Genomic DNA, 20,271 nt, shown 5'->3' on the forward strand with positions numbered 1-20,271 from the left:
TGTTCGCCTGCTGAGCTACATACCCCATGTGTACATTGAATATAGAGGAGTATAAGCAAATCTATAGAAGTACTGTGTACAATAGCTGTAGAGGTGTATGTGTACAATGGCCGTACATAATTATGTATGCAGTGACTTTGTATGTGTACAATGGTTGTAGGGGTTATATGTACAGTGGATTTATCAGTGTATGTGCATAATAATTTTAAAGGTGTATTTTTTTACAGTGGCTTTAGCGGTATATGTGTTGTACGATGTATGTGCACAGTGTCTGTAGAGGTGTATATGTACAATGACTTTAGAGGTGTATGTGTACAGTAACTTCAGAGCTTTATGTGTACAATGGCAGTACAGGTGTATATATCCAGTCACTGTACAGGTATGTGTACAATGACTTTAGAGGCGAATGTGTATCACCAGTTCACGGTAAACTTGTAAAGCTACCAAATCCCCCCTCCCCCCGCCCCCACCCTCGCGTGTACTGGCCAGTACCTCGCACAATTTATGACTCCAATGTTTGCAGCCGCTACCAAAAGATGGCGCTGATATCTCATCTCGCCCACCAATCGGCCCACAAAATTACGGCCGATCGGCCCCGATTCGTCCCTCCCGATTGTAAACCCCCGCGTCACCCAAACCCTCCCAGCGAAGTGGAAAAACCGCAGGCAATATAAAAATAACATTCGGCAAAATGAGTTACCTCGTAAATCTGTGAATGGGGGGAACACAAAAAAAACAAATTACGGTAAAGATGGGATTGAGTTTACCCACTGGGGCTGTTGATTTTTACAGATTTTGAAAAACTGTTTAGGGGGTGGGGATAGGGGTGTGGGGTGTGCGGACACGTTAGAGCTTTCAGAAATAAGCAAATTCTCAACTAAAAATTTTTTTTTTAATTAAAGAAAAGGAATGTGTTGATGAGTCGTGGAGAGGGGGGGGGGAGGGGTATAGATATAAATCAGAAACTCTCATCATGCTTTTAATATGACAACTGGTATATAAGTAAAAAAAACGTAAAACAAAATAGAATGTTTAGTGTGTTGTAAAACATTGGCAGTGGCTCTGATTAAATGTGGGAGTCCATCCACAACGTCACGTTAATTTAGATAATTTTAAAACACTTCAACCTTAGCGTCACACTTTGTCACAAAACACCACAACTCCCCTACTAATTAAACTTTTCAAAGTTCAAGCCCCCCCCACCCAAAAAAAAAAACAAAAAAAAAAAACCCAGCAAAAAACATCCCAATTCGTACGTTAATTTCAACAAATACAAATTTTGATTATATACTTTAACTCAATTAGTACATCATCATTTTTACGGCCCATTCCCTTCAACTTATTTCTAATTTTTAAATCCATGTTTTTAAGTTGGTGTATTATCAATGCCCCCCCCCCCCCCCCATCCCTTTTAAATCAGTGATTTAATATTTCTAAGAGTTGCAATATCTCAATCCGCTAATGATAAAAAAAAAATGACTGATTCCATATTATCATTTATTAACGAGGACAACTGGACCATCCAGGCCGGACCCATTAATTAGTAATCATTGTTTTCTCGGCATTATTAAATCCCAGCCTGGCTCCAGCCAAATATGGGATGTGATGGTAACGACTCGGGAGTGGCGGGGAGGGGGGTGGGTCAACCGGCGTGTGGACACAGTGGTTGTATGACCCACGGGAAAAAAAATGGTCCACGGATAGGCAGAGAACTAGAGAATACATGTTGATTATACTGCGAGTATTTGTTTGGTTCTTTGTGTTCATTATCCGGAATTTTTTTTTTTCGTTTTTGGGCCGAGGCAATTTTTTTAATGGTTGATATCAGTGGATTGGAAAATTTTTTAAGGTGAAGATTTTGTATGAGTGTGTGTGGGGGGTGGGTGGGTGGGGGTGGGGTGGAGGATTTGTGTGTGTGTGGGTAGGAAGGTCTGAGTAGGGTCTTGGAGTGGAGGGTTTGTATGTGGGAGTAATAGGAGGGTTTGTGTGTGTGGGGGAGGTGCGTTTGTGTGTGTGGGGTGGATGTTATGTGTGTGGGGGTAGGGTTAATTTGTAAAGGGATGGATGATTTTATTTGTATGTGTGGGGGTAAGGAATGTCTGTATGGGATTGGAGGGTTTGTGTGTGTGGGGATGGGGAAGAATGGTTTGGATTTGTGTGGGTAGAGCATCAGTTAAATCAATGGTTGAATTTATTTCTCACATATACATCAAAGAATCAACAAAATGTGATCACATTTCCTAACGATTAGACTGTATTTTCAAAGTCACGGGGCGCAATGTACATAAGAATAAGACCAGCATCAGGAACACTCATAATTACTGTCAGTGACACTTGACCAAAGAGTATTGTGTGAATACCCAGTTTTTGAAGGTTGTTCTGGTTTTGTGTCCAGGGAGAACGCCACCTGCCCCCCCCCCCCCCCCCCCCCCCCCCGAGATGTGGTTGTTTGTAGCCTGCTGGCCATACTCGTTATTGATGACGTTTATGTAACCGACTGCGGCAGTAACGGAGTTTATCATTGGTCAATATTTGAGTACACGGATCAAAGCTCGTGGGCCGCGGGCGTCACGGGTGACGTCACAACAGCACTTCACACTTTTGGTAATTAAATAAATTCACGGTGTGCCCGCAATCAAGAATTAATTATAATGGTGCACAACAATTTATTAAACGAGTTTAATTTAGATCTGCCAGTTTTTATGACGTGTGGGGAGGGTGGGTTAAAATGAAGTGGTTTTTACATTGTTAGTATTAATCCTTGTTTTTTTTTTTTACATTGTTAGTCTTAAGCTATGTGGTGTGTGATGTAGTATGAAAGTGGTAATAGGGCTGGTAAATAGGTCACCAACCAGTTCTATGGCTCATGCAGGTTTTATTGAGCCGTAGAACTTGTTGGTGACCTACTTACCAGCCCTATTGGAAAGTCAATTGTGAATGGGATGTCAGTGATTTGGTCACGTGTGTGTATGATGGTCCCTTAGGGCTCAGTTGTGATATGTCCTGAATAATTTTATCCTTTCAGATTTTCCTATTTTTGAATTTGTCCTTTGGGAATTTGTGTTTTTTTAAATTTGTCCTTGTGGATTTGTCCGTTGTGAATTTGTGTTTTGTGAATTAGTCCGTTGTGAATTAGTCCGTTGTGAATTAGTCCTTTGTGAATTAGTCCGTTGTGAACTACTCCGTTGTGAATTAGTCCTTTGTGAATTAGTCCGTTGTGAATTAGTCCGTTGTGAATTAGTTCGTTGTGAATTAGTCCCGTAAAATTGTCCTCCGTTATGATTTTATTTTGTGTGATTTAGTCCTTTCTTACTTGACTTGAATGTTTATCTTTGGACCGTTGAAATTTGGTCCTTTTGTCTTGCTTTTCATTGATTGGAACTGTTTTAATCAGAGGTATTTACATTTTAATTTTTGTGTGTGATGCTATAAATAGAACCACAAATAGTGTATTGACAATACACAGGGAATAAAAAAGTAGATCTTCATTGTAGATTGAATTGGCTACGATAAAAACTAGGTCAGTGGGGAATGGTGTAAATACAATTAATAGTAGGTCAGTGGGACTCTATATGGATACGTTAGAAAGTAGGTTCTTATGCTTGATATGGCTTTTGTAAAAAAAAAATTGTGGTTAAGCTACAACTAGGTCAGTCCTATTTATGGCGATTGTATGTAGGTAATTTTTGTTTAAAGTTACTTATAGACTATTTAGATATTTTTGTTTTGCTTTATTGTGCCAATGATGTGTTGGTATTGTAACTAATCGAACGGACATCAATATGATGTAATTGTAATGACGGGGAACCGAAACGACATGACGTTGATACATGAACTCACTGTGACATCATGATTTTATGATAATACCTGATATTGTGGTGACATCTGATTTTCCAGTCACATCTGATTTTCTGATGACATCTGACATTGTAATGACATATGAAATTTTGATGATATCTGATATTATATGACATCTAAATTGTGATGACATCTGATATTGGGATGGCATGATATTGGGATGAGATCATATTTTGATGACATCTGATAATGTGAAAATATCTAATACGTTTGACATCAAATATTATGTTCAGAGGCGTAGCGACACTGGGGACAAACTTTTCGATTTGCACCCCCCCTCAAGCTTTCAATTTATTTTTCCAACTCATTTTGGCGCACCCTAAGGTCGGCGCCCGGGGACATATGTCCCTCCCCCCCCCCCTCGCTACGCTACTGATTATGTTGACACATTACGTAACGGAGTAAATCAACCTGACATTCTGATGACATCATGCTGTTCATACACCAAGATGACACTACGATGACATTTACAAATTCCTGAACCTGCATCATATTTTAACCCTCTAAACGACCCCTCCATCAAGAAAATCACAACGCTTAAACCCTCAATCCCTAAAAAAAAATATCCCTATATACCACTATGACTGTTGTCGTTTACTCCCGTCACTTAGTCTACACCGAGTGCAAAAAAGCCTCTCAACTAATTACCATATTTACACGTCTGTTCATTATCGGTATCAGAATCTCGTTTTCCCACACATTCGCACTAGACCAAGGCAGTCAAAGTGACCTTTGACCTATAAATATTTCACCCGTTCGCCATGTAATAAAAAAATATTCCTCTAGGCGCTCTGCTGTCTGTTCAACAAAAATTGCTCACTTAATTAAGGAACTATTTTTTGTCGCGCAATCACCCGGCGGTCGAGCGTCCCGTAGCTGGGACAGGTATAAAGGTTGACGGCACTATTTAATTCTGTGTACTCGCTGTGGAGATAATTAGTCGGCTTAATAGCCCAGCCGTGAGAGGTACATTAAATTAATTAATCTAATGAAAAAAAATATAGCCACAGCGTCTTAAAAAATAAAATAAAAAGTAAATATTCATCTTTATACTTAGCTATCCATTGGCAGATGAAGTAGAGTTTATTTTTCTTGACCACGGGATATGAAGGGATAGTGTGGTCAGCACTATGCCCAGCCACCTTTACTTTCCCCAACGTAAGTCAGGTACCCATCAGAGCTGGGTCGGCTCAGGGACTTCCTATAGTTACAAGTCTGAACCGAGATTCGATCTCGCGACCCCCACTGGAAAGTATCGAATTAGCTGGATTAAAAATTACAAAAACACAATTTTAAAATAAAAGTAATCTTAATACCAATAACGCTAACATAATTAAGGCTTTTTAAAGCACTAATATGAAGCAATGTAATAATAATAATAATAATAATAAAAATAATTATTTTCTTGCTTTGATGTACATCTACACTTTCATAAAATGAAGTGCCTATTAAAAGTTAATTGCTTGCATCTATACATTTCAATTGTCTAACAATGACATACCCATTACGACAGAGGCGTCGCAAGGCGGGGGCAGGGGGTGCACACCGCACCGGGTGACATCATTTTGGGGGGGGGGGGTGACACCAATACAAAAAGAATGTTAAAAAGTATATTAAGTACATAATGACGATCCTGACAAGGGAGGGGAGGGTGGTGACACCATCACGTAAAGATGAAAAATATAGAGAAAAAAAATGCTATATCCAGCTACATTAACAACCGACTATAGATAAACATCATTAGTATTAAATGTATTAAATGTGAACACTTCAAAGATTTTACGGGGGAGGGGGGGGGGGGATGGACAAAAAAATAGAGGGGGGGGGGTGATATCATGAGATGCCGCACCGGGTGACACCCGACCTAGCGACGCCACTGCATTTCGAGTTACCTGAACCCTTCTGTCTCCACCCCCAGGTATCATCGAGTCCCCCCTGAACCCCTTACCAAACGACACCCGCCACATCATGAACAAGATCGGCGACGACAACATCTCCTTCACGAGCGTCGACCTCGAGCAATTGGATCCTGATGACGTCACCAGCGTCAAAAAAGGTAGGTCAAAGTCACGTGTACGACCTCAATATTTAGTGAAGGTAGGTAAAAGTCAAAATTATATAATTCCGGAAACGGTAGGTCAAACACGTATAAGATTTTAGCATTCAGCAGAAATAGGCCAAGGTCATAAGCTAGACCAAAACGTTTTGAAGTTACATGAAGGTCGTGTATTGAACTTAAACATTCAGGAATGGTAAAAAAAATCAGTAAGTCGCTGGACAAAAATGAAGCTGCTCCGTATCGACATGTAGATGATGTAATGCAGGCTTAAGCTCCTAAATTTACCAATGTACAGGTACTGTCAGCAACTTCCAGAGTTTACAGCCTAACCCGAACTTTCTGAACCTCATTCAACCCCCCTTCCTCAACAGCAACGCAATTAGCAGCACCCGTGTCCAAACTTTGAACAGCACTAAACAAACTTTCAACAACACTAAAGCTAAACTTTCAACAACACTAAACAAACGTTCAACAACACCAAAGCTAAACTTTCAACAACACTAAACAAACTTTCAACAACACTAAAGCTAAACTTTCAACAACACTAAACAAACTTTCAACATCACTAAAGCTAAACTTGCAACAACACTAAACAAACTTTTAACAATACTAAACAAACTTTCAACAACACTAAACAAACTTCCAACAACACTACAGCTAAACTTTCAACAACACTAAACAAACTTTCAACAACACTAAAGCTAAACTTTAAATAACAGTAAAACTTTCTGAACCTCATTCAACCCCCCCCCCCCCTCTCCTTAGTAGCAAGACAAGGCAGCACCCTTGTCCAACCTTAACACATAATCTAAACATCTAACATATTAAACCTACATTTTTAACAACACTAAGTGTAATCATTCAACAACACTAAACTAAACTTTCACCAACACTAAATTAAGCTTTTAACACACTAAACTAAACTTTCACCAACATAAAACATAAACTTTAATCAACATTAATCTTTAACTTTGGACAACATTTAACTTCAACTTTCAGCTTAAACGATAAACCGGAATTTTACCACTGAATGTAAACTTCCAACAACACTTAAGTTAATCTTCATCACCACTAAATCTAAAGATTAATCACCATTAATCTAAATTTCCAACAAAACATAGCCTAAACCTCTTGCAGCTCCCCACGTAACCCACTTAAACCAAACTTAAACTAATTCCTTCTACCAAACTTTAAGTAACCCGCTTCACACTTTCAGACATGAAATCTATAATTGTTTACCCTCACACTACTTCCCCCAATGTTTTCTCCAACTTTTTGTACTCACATCCTAAGTGTGTGCGTGCATCACGTGATTAGCCCCGCCTTCACACAACATCTGACGTCACTTCCCTCTTTAATGCTTGTCATTTTCAAGCTCTCGACAGAGCCCATACATTTAAGATAGTTGCGTGCCGCCAGGTTTTGTCTTCTGAAAAAAAAACCATCACTCCTGACCCCCTCCCCCTTCTCTAAATACCACTGTACAACTCTCCCTATCTAAATACCACTGCACAAATTCTCTCTATCTCTCTACAAATACCACTGTAAAAACTCGTGCAACCTCTCCTTCTCTAAATACCACTGTACCCCCCTTCTAAATACCACTGTACCCCCTTCTGACTACAACTGTACTCCCCCTTCTAAATACCACTGTACCCCCCTCAAAGATTTTGTTTCTAAATACCACTGTACCAGTGAATGCGGTTTTTGTTAGGTACGTGTTATGTCTGGGTCACCCTGACCTGCAGGAAACCAACAAGAACTCAATTAACCGGTGACGGGCCGGGAGTGAGCCTAGGTAATAGTTCCGCAGCGGAACAATTCCGTGGCGGATCACCGGAGGATCTCAGCTTGATCTTTGTAGATCCGCCTCCTGCTTGCCCTCCCGGCGGAAATATTTTTTTGGTCGCAAGGACTTAATCCTCTTATCACGTGACTTTAAGAGTGGCACTCGAGTCTTGTTTGAGGCAGTAGAGGTCACAGGTCACAACAGTCAAGGTCACTGTGTCACAATACACAGGTCAATGAGTCAGAGCACAAAGGTCACTGAGTCACAATACAAAGGTCACAGGTCACAATGCTCAAGGTCACATATCACAACATTCAAGGTCACATGTCACAACAAACACTCACAGGTCACTGTGTCACAACACCATAACAAGAGGTCACTGGTCACAACACTCGCAAGGGGTCGGCGTGGTCGAGTCGGTAAAGCTCATGGCTGCTAAACTGAAAAGTCTCGAGTTCGAACCCTCGGGCAGATGAGGCTCGTTAGCTTGGGGCCACCCACTCTTCTAGGAGAGACAACCACAAAATCAAACAACTGCTGCTTTGTAGTTTGTTCTTGGTTGAAAAAAGTCTATGGAAGCAAATCCAAAAAGGAAAGCAGGCTCAAAGTTCAGTAAATCTCATAAAATCTACTTCGTCTTTTAGGCTATTAACATTTTTCTTTTACACTCGCTACAAATGTCAATGATTATAATTTAAGCTGAATTCGATTTTGCAAAAGCCATTGTCTATATTCTATAACAGAACGCTTGTTGTTATCTATTTACCTTTTCTCATAAACCATGTCCGACTACAGCAGGTGACTTTTAATCTTCCCAATTCTTTCAACAGCCCTGAAATCACTCCGGACCATCAAACCAGCGGCCCTCATTGGCCCATACAGTTGGCCCTACGCCGTCGCCTCTGAGCATGCGCGAGTGCCCTACTTCCTGACCTCCATGATGCCTGCGTCGCAGAACGTCTCATCCTTTCACATCCAACTTTTCCCGAACTCGACCGTCTTCGCTCAAGCGACCGAGGACATGACGAGGTTCTACAACTTCCACAGTGTGGCTGTTTTCTACGACTCGCCTACAGGTTCGTTGCTAGGGGGGGGGGGTGTACTAGGTTGGTGGGGGTGGGTGGTGTCGGCACCCAGAAACGTTGGAAATACTTCTCTAATTAGCTTAATGAAACCGTATTACGTCTTGCCTAGATGGTAAACCGAGAAGGTCAACGAAAAAAATTGTTGGAGAATTGGAGACGGACTTTCATTACTGCCTGGAGAGTTGTCTAGCGAACACCAGGACTTCAAATTATTTCTAATGCTGTAAGCTTGTTAGCTGTAGACGGCTACAAATACTTTTAGGCTAGAGTACAGCCAATGGCATTTGGAAGTAATGCTGTTCTCTGCAAGGCTCAGACAGCTCTCTTCAATAATGCACCTTTAGGACAATTAATTACCAACCATTGAGGCGGAGGGGCGGGTGGGTAAACCTAACCACACAGTTCTGCAGTTGTATGCTTAACTTTAACTCAGCATATAGCGACTTAAACTGTGACTACCAATTACACATTTAACCCTTTAAATAACAACTTTAATTATTCATTCACAAACGTTACAATTTTTCATTAGGAATTCGTCGTGTTATAAATACGTTTATATCCCCTGTTATATCTTTAACCGTTCATCTACACATCTTAATCTACACATGTGACCCCCTCGCTAATCTGAAACCATTAACCCTGACATGTAGCAGCTTTAACTCCTTCAAACTCCTTTTGTAATAGCGTGTATCCTTTGAATTTCCAAGATCACGTTAACAATTTTTACCCGCTTCCATCTTATAAATGTATCCCGTCAACCCCAGTGCATCACCTACCTTAACTCTTCAACCGCAGGGCATTGCCACCAACGTTAACCCCTTAACTCCCACACATCACCAACTTCAACTCTTAACCATCATCAGCTTAACCCTCAACCTCCGTACCTCTCCACCAACGTTAACCCCTTAACCTCCATACCTCTACACCAACGTTAACCCCTTAACCTCCGTACCTCTCCACCAATGTTAACCCCTTAACCTCCCTACCTCTCCACCAACGTTAACCCCTTAATCTCCGTACCACTCCACCAACGTTAACCCCTTAACCTCCGTACCTCTCCACCAACGTTAACCCCTTAACCTCCATACCTCTCCACTAACGTTAACCCCTTAACCTCCATACCTCTCCACTAACGTTAACCCCTTAACCTCCATACCTCTCCACTAACGTTAACCCCTTACCCTCCGTACATTTCCATCATCGTTAACCCCTTAACCCCCGTACCTCTCCACTAACGTTAACCCTTTACCCTCCGTACCTCTCCACCAACGTTAACCCCTTAACCTCCATACCTCTCCACCAACGTTAACACCTTAACCTCCGTACCTATCCACTAACGTTAACCCCTTACCCTCCGTACATCTCCACCAACGTTAACCCCTTAACCTCCATACATATCCACCAACGTTAACCCCTTAACCTCCATACATATCCACCAACGTTAACCCCTTACCCTCCGTACCTCTCCACCCACGTTAACCCCTTAACTCCCACACATCACCAGCCTTAACCCCTTAACCTCCGTACCTCTCCACCAGTCTTAAACCCTTAACCTCCGTACATCTCTACCAACCAGGCACATCTATCTTGGAACGTCTGGCTCAAAAATCCTGGCTACTTGTCACTGGTGTCCACGTGACCAACACAACTTTACCCACACTTAGAGAACAGCTGAAAACTTTACGTGGCAAATTTTTCACCGTCTTCACGGCGGTCCTCAATCCTGACCACATGAGGTACCTTCTTGACCAGGTAATTTCCCGCCGATTGACATGTATTAATTGTTTCCTCTAACTGACATTGTATCAAGGTTTTTTAAACAATTCTAATCTATTTAAAAATGTTGTATTAAAAAATATTAGAAAGCCTCTGTTACAACTTGGTGTGTTATGTGTATCTCGTCTTGTCTTTGTTACTGTTGGTTAAAATTAATTGCTGGCTAAAATTAATTACTTGTTTTTTTGTAGGTACTTTCACTAAGTATGTTTTCCCCACCCAACAAATGGCTCCTGGTCAATGAAGTAAGTTTTTCTATTTAACTATTTATAACTTGTCAAACTGTCTAAACAACGTAATAAGCTGTATGTGGTGGCGTCACTCGGGTGGGGTGTAGGGGTACATCCGCCCCAGGAATTTGCTTTATTTAAAATATATGATATAACAATAAAATTGAAAACTGGCCGCTCTAATTATACGTATATTATATTTTTGGCAAAATCGATTTTCGTTTCTCGAGAAGGAGTTGGCGAAATGTGCAATTTCGTTGTGGGTAGATTCTTAAACTTTGATTTTATTGTTACAAACTTTTAATAAAAAAAAACAAAATCTGATCGCTCAATCTGTTGAAGTTTTGAAATTGCCACCCACCTCTACAAAGAGCCTTAACCCCCCCCCCCCCCACACCCAGGACCTAAAGTTTTTAAGTGTTTCAAGTAATTAGCCACCCACCTCTACAAACAGCCTTAACCTTCCCCCCCCTCCCCAGGGCCTAAAGTTTTAAAGTGTTTCAAGTAATTAGCCACCCACCTCTACAAACAGCCTTAACCTTCCCCCCCCCCAGGGCCTAAAGTTTTAAAGTGTTTCAAGTAATTAGCCACCCACCTCTACAAACAACCTTAACCTCCCCCTCCCCCCCCCCAGGGCCTGCAGGAGTACAGCCTGGAGAAGTACGTCGACTCCCACGCCAACATGACGGTGCTGCGTCTGATGATGGACTACAACTCCAACTTCTGCAGCCTTGAGTCCGACTACATCAACCTGAGACGGGCCGTGTTCCACGACGCCGTCCGGCTCTACGAGAGGATGTACTCGAACCGGACCCGGACCAACGGCACGGAGAAGTTCAACATGAGGCAGACGGTGCGAAATGTGAGTGGGATATCATTGCATTGACTCTCTGTATGTCTTTCTTCAGCCGTCCACAGAGGCGTAGCGATGGTTGGGCAGGGGGGGACGACATATGTCCCCGGGCGCCGACCTTAAGGGGCGCCAAAATGTATTGGAAAAAAGTAATCAAAAATTTGAGGGGGGTGCAAATAGAAAGTTTAAGGGGGGGGGGGGGTGCAAATCAAAAGTTTGAGGGGGGGGTTCAAATTGAAAGTTGATCCCCGGGCGTCGGGAATGGTTGCTACGCCTTTGGCCGTCCATTATCTTTGTGGGGCGGAATGTTATGTTTCTTTTTTTTTTAATTGGGCTGTCTTTTGTCTTTATTGGGGGGAACGTGAGCTTATTTTGATGTTTATTGTCTTTGTTAGACAGTGCATTGTCTTTGTTGAGCCATCAGCAGTCTTTGCTGGCTTGTCTGTTCTCTTTTCATGGCTGTCTCTTCTCTGTTTAGCAGTTTGTTGTCTTTGTTTCTTTCTTGTAGTCTTTGATCAGCTGTAACTTTTTGGATTGACAGCAACTACCTTATAAAAAATGTCTCTTGTCTTTAATTGACTGTTTATGGCACTAAATTACTGTCTTTGTTTTTTAAAAGGTAAAAGTAATTTCGTGTGGTCATTACTGGTTTAAATTAGTTGCTCTAACAATTCAAATGAACATAATAGTGAGATTAGTGATTAAAGGGTTAAAGTTGTATTATGAAGCTTCAGCTTGTAAACGACAGTTAAAGGGTTATATCTGAACATAGCAAGTTTAATCTGAAGACAGCGGTTTTGATGTTTTCTTTGTATCGCTAAAGCTGCCGCTTGAGATGGACGGCTAAAACCTACGTGTATGTTGTGTTTAGTTTGAGATGGACGGCTAAAACCTACGTGAATGTTGTGTTTAGCTTGAGATGGACGGCTAAAACCTACGTGTATGTTGTGTTTAGCTTGAAATGGACGGCTAAAACCTACGTGTATGTTGTGTTTGAAATGGACGGCTAAAACCTACGTGTATGTTGTGTTTAGCTTGAGATGGACGGCTAAAACCTACGTGTATGTTGTGTTTAAAATGGACGGCTAAAACCTACGTGTATGTTGTGTTTAGCTTGAAATGGACGGCTAAAACTAACGTGTATGTTGTGTTTAGCTTGAAATGGACGGCTAAAACTAACGTGTATGTTGTGTTTAGCTTGAAATGGACGGCTAAAACTAACGTGTATGTTGTGTTTAGCTTGAAATGGACGGCTAAAACTAACGTGTATGTTGTGTTTAGCTTGAAATGGACGGCTAAAACTAACGTGTATGTTGTGTTTAGCTTGAGATGGACGGCTAAAACCTACGTGTATGTTGTGTTTAGCTTGAAATGGACGGCTAAAACCTACGTGTATGTTGTGTTTGAGATGGACGGCTAAAACCTACGTGTATGTTGTGTTTGAAACGGACGGCTAAAACCTACGTGTATGTTGTGTTTGAAATGGACGGCTAAAACCTACGTGTATGTTGTGTTTAGCTTGAGATGGACGGCTAAAACCTACGTGTATGTTGTGTTTGAAATGGACAGCTAAAACCTACGTGTATGTTGTGTTTAGCTTGAGATGGACGGCTAAAACCTACGTGTATGTTGTGTTTAGCTTGAGACGGACGGCTAAAACCTACGTGTATGTTGTGTTTGAGATGGACGGCTAAAACCTACGTGTATGTTGTGTTTAGCTTGAGTTGGACGGCTGCACGGGTCATCTGATTTTCTCCCGAAACGGTCAGAGGACGGAGAGTTTCCTCCAGATGATGACATTGGACGGTTACAAGTCTGGTTTGGTGAGTTGAATTTTAAATTTGTTTTTTTACTCACCTTCTTCTAGTACACACACACACCTGGCATACTAACCACACAGGTTTTCGTACACACATTACGTACGTAGGTACACATTTTAATTGTACACCTTACACCTCTTGCACATGATAAACTCCCTAACACTCGGACAATGGGTTTTAGCAGTCGACACTCCAGCACAAAATAAATTGTGAGTTTTAATACAAGTTTGACGGACTGAACAATTCAAGAGAATTGAAGAAAAACTTTAACAAAGCCCCTCTCAAAAGCCTCACTTTAAAGCCCCTCTCAAAAGCCTCACTTTAAAGCCCCTCTCAAAAGCCTCACTTTAAAGCTCGTCTCAAAAGCCCAAACGTAAAGGCCTTATCAGTTGCCCCACTGTAAAACCCTTCTCAAAAGGCTCACGTTTAAGCTGTTCCCGAAAGACTTTATCAAAAGCTGCAAATTAAAACGTAATTTCAAAGGCTTTATGTATTAGTTTTTGTTGGGGTTAAAATTAGAAGTTTTAAAAAAAACTTTCATAAACATAATATGTAGGGAATTAAAAATGTTTTATGTGTATGTTAGTGTCGTTGTTAAACCTGACAACTTCGTTTTCATCTGCGTCGGTGTATGTGTGTGTCGTGTATGTGTTGTGGTGTATGTGTGTGTGTTCGTGTGTCAGTTTACCACACACTTCTGCTTTAGGTGGAATATGTTTTTCAATAAACTTTTTTCTTTGTTATTGTTGCATGGAGTGATTGTCCTTGTTTTGTTTTTTGAAAAAGCCAATCTTTTTTCTTACAAGCAAACGGTCATAATTAGAAACAGAATTGCCCATTACAAAATTAACTATTTTTCTCCCTAATAACACATTAATATTAATGATTCAAATATCTTCAATGAAGATATTCCATTTAGTTAATGAGTGGCATTGAAAACGTATTTTAAGTATAACTACATTTTCAATTAAGACGTACGGTCATTTTTAATTGATCTATTTGTCTTTTTTCTTTCAATAGACCCATTTTCAGTCAGTATATTCTGTCTTAACTGTCTGACAACATTTATAGTTTTACAATTAAGATTTTTCCTTAATAGAAATTAAAAGTAAATTTTCTCAACCGAAATTGAATTCAAGGAATTTTCAATATATGCATACAATTTTCGTGAAAATATCTTAAACTGTACCCCCCTCTCATCACGAAGCCCTCAAACATCGAGGATCTGTTGAGACTTTGTTAGGTGTACAGTTGTCTTAGTCTTTTTGATTTGTACCCCCAACCCGTCAAACTAAACATAAAATTTCCTTCTTCGTGTTTGGTCCACTTTTGCATTGTTTTTAATGTTTTGTGATTAACTTCGGAGTAGACAAAAATAACAATTAAAAAAAGTATTATTATTATTATTATGCTCCCTGGGGGGGGGGGGGGTGTGCATCATCGAAATATATCACCCCGTGGCTTAAAACTATGTTTGTCGACCTTAATCAGTTATCAAATGAATAATCCAACAAAAGCAATGATGCAACGAACTTAACCTAAATTGATGAGGGCTTATACAGATATTAATATTACAATAAAACGTAACATTGTAAAATGATTTTAAAATAATTTTAAAACTCCTATCCATAACTATTTCAATAAGCTACAAAATCTATTTTACCGAAATGGAAACAGACCTAAATAAGCTGTAACGAATACAACAATTATTAACACACACATTTGTTCACTAATTGAGGTAACTCTCATTGCAGCCCTTTCTAACGTCATAATATTATTTTAATTCCGGGATTTCTTTCATTGAGCTCGCTATTCAAATGTCTAAAGTACTCTTTTGTTTTAAAACGTAAAAATATGCTTCCAATCATGCACAATCTGTAGAAGATCCGAGAATACCAAATAACAAAAAAGAACACAGCAAGCGCGATTACAAAAAAAAAAATATTGAGTTTTCTCTAATCTCAAACACATGAAAGAAACGGTTTTAGACTAGCTAAGCGCAGTCAATATTTTGTTTCAACTTTTAAGTTTTTTGTTAGTCGCTAATTATCTGTGGGAACCATGTTTCTCGTGGATCATTGTTGATATGAAAGAAACTTGTTTATTTGTCCAGAGTTTTTAGTCTACCCAAAGCTTCAAGAAACGAAAGAAGAATAAAATTAAAGCGAACATTTCTAGGAATTCAAATATTTGTAAACACAACTTCCTACTGAAATAAAAAATTAAATGTTTTGTTCCATTAATAACTATAACAATATTTCACACCTTATAAAATCTAGTTAAAACATTATAAAAACACTTTAATGCGCATAGTCGGTAATTCTCTTAATTGAAACAAGTGAAAAATCGTAAAATTAAATTCTTTTTAACGCTAGTTTATTTATCTTTAACTTTTTGATTTATGCTTTCTAAAGTGTTCGTTTATGTTTTTAAAATATGGTTATTTATTTGTTTTGAAATTATTATTCTTTTTTAAAATAAAATAATATTTTAAAAAGCTACGAAATGTTTATTTTATTATTCCCAATATTTTAAAATTTGAAGTTAGGTAATTTGTTTGTTTTCATTATTAACTAACAGTATTTGCTTTGCATCATATTTTTTTTTTCCAATTTAATTCTGGTAGTTTTTGTAGGCTAAACGCTTTAGGTTTGGTTATAGAGGAATCTCTTTTGTTTGGTACATTAATTCCACTGTTTGCCAAAATGTAAACCAACCATCAGATGGTAGCAAGCCCGGAAGAATTTAGCAGGACCGAAAGTTGGGAAATCGAAGACCACGTGCACGATTACGTGACGTCACAGTGGTGTGAGCACCCGGTTCGTAATCTTTTGTTTCGTTTCGTTTATTTAGTTGATTCAGTATTTTTAAGACTTGAAGATTTCATAAAAGGGAAGCTAAAATTAAATTTAAGAAAAAAAAAGATTTGAGAAGAAACCCGAAAATTGAAAGTTAAACATGGAGTGAAAACAACTCAAGAATATGCATTCAGTTTATAAGTAGTTATATATTTATGTTGTACTTTGTATAATCTTTATGTTTAGTATATAATCGCACGCTATACACGTTGTAAAAATCCCCGAATGACCTTTATATAATCGCCTGCTTGAGTAATCATTTTTATTTAATGCTCAGCTGCCCGTTGTAGTTCTACTTTCGTTTCTTTTTATTTCTATGTTTTTTTTTATGCTTGATTTTTTATTTTGCTTGTATTGCAAGTATAGTAAGTTATTTATTTATACATTCAGAGTTGAAGTAAAAAACAACAACGTTATTCTACCAGATCTATAATGTAAGACGCCTCCTAGTTCATGCAGTTAGTTGGGTCTAATTTAGCTAATAGTATGGCCAAAGTAAATAAATTATTTTCTTGGTAACATAAAATACATAACTGGAAGAGCATGGACTATGCCCAGGCTATGGATACATATATATATATATATATATATATATATATATATATATATATATATATATATATATATATATATATATATATATATATATATATATATGTATATATATATATATATATATATATATATATATATATAATAACTATAAATTATATAATATATATATATATATATATATATATATATATATAATACATATATAAATAAATAAATACATACATAAGCCTATATATTATGTTTGAGTATGTATGTTAAGTGTATTAAAAAGAAATGTTTATGTAAAGTCATGGCTGTATGCAATTCACATACGACTAGTGAATTACATCATGTATGTGTCATGTATGTCAAGTTTCAATGAATGTCAAGTTTCAATGAATGTCAGGTTTTTTGTCACGTACACACGTGTCTCTAATGTCATAACGCACCTGTGTCTAATGTCATGTCTAATGTCATAATGCACCTATGTCTAATGTCATGTCTAATTTCGCAACAAATTGTGCTCAATGTTCGAATCTGTGTACCATTTTTGTTGAAAGGGTGCGCGTTAGTGAAATAGTTGCACTCTACTTCATCTGCCAATTTTCGGTCAGATCCGTAGCGGGTAATTTATTGTTTAGTTCCAGTTTAAGACTTAACATTTTCTTGCAATAAATACATAATGCTACACCCTTACTCTTACATTATACATCTTTTACTAACTAAATATATATTTTAACATTTAAATAACACATACATATATAATTTATTGTATTATAATTGAACCTTTAAACATACTGTCACTTTACAGCTGATGTAGTTTTTTTCTATTCCACCCCCTCCCCAAACGTCATTGTATTACTAACACACCTATCAATTACTTTTGTTGGACACCCTTACACTTAAATGACTGATTCTCTCCAATGTCCCTCTTGTGATGAAGGCTTTGACGTGATTAGATACATATACTAAAAGTCCTAACTGTCCTTACTGCTCACAAAATAACAGCTCAACTTAATCTGATAAAACAGATTAAAACTGAGCTGATATCACGATAACCGAGGGCACGAACTAACCATGCTAGTTTTCATGTACACATTTTACTTACCCCCCCCCCTCCCCCACCCCCTACACACATCCCTGTGTTTACATGCATTGATGTGTAGAACAATGTGACACACTACCTTAACACCAGAGTTTTTCTATGTATTTTAACTCTAACACCTAGATTATGTATTTTAACATTTTAACACCTGACCTATATAATTTATTTTTAACACCTATATTATTTATTTTAACTCAAACACAAAGATTTTAGCACGTGTCCTATTTATTAACACCCGACTTATATATTTTAACTTCTGGTCTATATAGTTTAACACATGGAATAAATGTTTTAACTTTAACACCTGGCCTATATATTTTAACATCTGGTTTTTATAGTTTAACTTTAAAACCTGGCCTATATATTTTAACACCTGGCCTATGTATTTTAACACCTGGCCTATGTATTTTAACACCTGGCCTATGTATTTTAACACCTGGCCTATGTATTTTAACACCTGACCTATGTATTTTAACACCTGGCCTATGTATTTTAACACCTGGCCTATGTATTTTAACACCTGGCCTATGTATTTTAACACCTGGCCTATGTATTTTAACACCTGGCCTATATATTTTAACACCTGGCCTATGTATTTCAACACCTGGCCTATATATTTTAACACCTGACCTATGTATTTTAACACCTGGCCTATATATTTTAACACCTGGCCTATGTATTTCAACACCTGGCCTATATATTTTAACACCTGGCCTATGTATTTCAACACCTGGCCTATATATTTTAACACCTGGTCTATGTATTTTAACACCTGGCCTATATATTTTAACACCTGGCCTATGTATTTTAACACCTGGCCTATGTATTTTAACCCTCTTCTTCTCACCAGACGTCATATGACAAACATGTATGTGGTAAGAGTTACACAAATTTCTTGTCCTACCCTCTGGTTCAGTCGCTTTAAGTGTCACACCATTTCTTTGTCTGATGCCTCTGATGTGTTTCTTGTCTCATATGTCTGTTGTCTGATGTGTCTGTTGACTGATGTGTCTCCTCACCAGACGTCATATGACAAACATGTATGTGGTAAGAGTTACACGAATTTCTTGTCCTACCCTCTGGTTCAGTCGCTTTATGTGTCACACCATTTCTTAGTCTGCTATTACTGTAGCTTGTCTCTGTGTCTGTTCTCTGATGTTTCTCTTGTCTAACGTGTCTGTTGTGTCTATTTCTGATGTGTCTGTCGAATCTGTTGTCTGATGTGTAAGTTGTCTATGTTGTTTTATGTGTCTTTTGCTTAAAGTATCTGATGTTTTCATTTGTCACGGAGTTTCTACTGTCGTATCTTCTTTGTCACCAAATTTTAAACTAAACTTAAAACCATCCTACCATGTTCTGACTCTGCATCTGGTTATTAGAGAAAAAATAAATAATACAAAGCATTCTTTTTGTTCAGATGTGCTTTCATCTTCAGAAAAAGTATTTTGAAAAATCAGGATATCGTATTTAAAAATGAAAATGTTTGATTTGTAATTCGTTCATAAGTCCTATAGTGAATTTGATTATTTAATGAGAGATTTATAAGTTATTTAAATGATTTTTTAATTTTTAAGTGAGTTATTCAAGTGAGTTTAATGCTATAGATTTCACCCAAGCAGTCATTACATTTATAGACACATTTTCTAGCGACATTTAACCAAACATCTCTTCAATCTTTAAATATAAACCTAGCTTGTTTGAATGTTTTGATCAGAGAAATTATAAATCCAGCTAATTCTAATTAATTTTTTTCATGTATATTACGGCTAATTTTATGTTGCATAGTGTTACAAATAGGTCGCCATCCTGTCAATTGTTTTGTTTGGTGCACTCGGTGTAGAAGATTCTAGTTCTGCATGATTGTTAAGCACATCGTTGGATCAGTTGAGCATGCAACTTGGTCATTTATATGGGTCAGTTATCTGGGTCAGTTACCTGGGTCAGTTACCTGGGTTAGTTACCTGGGTCAGTTACCTGGGTCAGTTACCTGGGTTAGTTACCTGGGTCAGTTACCTGGGTTAGTTACCTGGGTCAGTTACCTGGGTTAGTTACCTGGATAGTTGACCACTCATTTAAAGCGTTTGTTAAGTAGAAGACTAATGGAGTAACTAAAATTAGAACAATTAGTAGTTTAAGTTTTGATATAAATATTAGCTTCAGTTTACTAAATTAAACAACCTTCATGCCACATCAGGGCAGATAAAGTAGAGTATACATGTTTATAGTTGTGTGTGATTATATGAGATTGTGTGGTCAGCATTTGGGTCAGTGCCAGACTGGACCCCCCCCCCTCCTAAAAAAAAG

At 38.3% G+C, this 20,271-nt stretch overlaps 1 protein-coding gene across 1 annotated transcript in view; it reads left to right on the plus strand.

Annotated features, from left to right (window-relative positions):
* Window positions 1-20,271, plus strand: part of LOC131929566 (glutamate receptor ionotropic, kainate 2-like) — a 138,906-nt gene that overhangs the window by 24,449 nt on the left and 94,186 nt on the right. Inside the window, exons 2-8 of the mRNA XM_059285835.1 lie at window positions 5,777-5,914; window positions 8,537-8,782; window positions 10,368-10,543; window positions 10,759-10,812; window positions 11,432-11,659; window positions 13,369-13,473; window positions 18,818-18,835. Coding sequence (XP_059141818.1) covers window positions 5,777-5,914; window positions 8,537-8,782; window positions 10,368-10,543; window positions 10,759-10,812; window positions 11,432-11,659; window positions 13,369-13,473; window positions 18,818-18,835 — 965 coding nt within the window. The remainder of the gene's footprint in view (window positions 1-5,776; window positions 5,915-8,536; window positions 8,783-10,367; window positions 10,544-10,758; window positions 10,813-11,431; window positions 11,660-13,368; window positions 13,474-18,817; window positions 18,836-20,271) is intronic.

This window comes from Physella acuta, unplaced genomic scaffold, assembly GCF_028476545.2.
Source record: "Physella acuta isolate Inbredline_101_S28 unplaced genomic scaffold, ASM2847654v3 ptg001651l, whole genome shotgun sequence".
NCBI classification, from domain to species: domain Eukaryota; kingdom Metazoa; phylum Mollusca; class Gastropoda; family Physidae; genus Physella; species Physella acuta.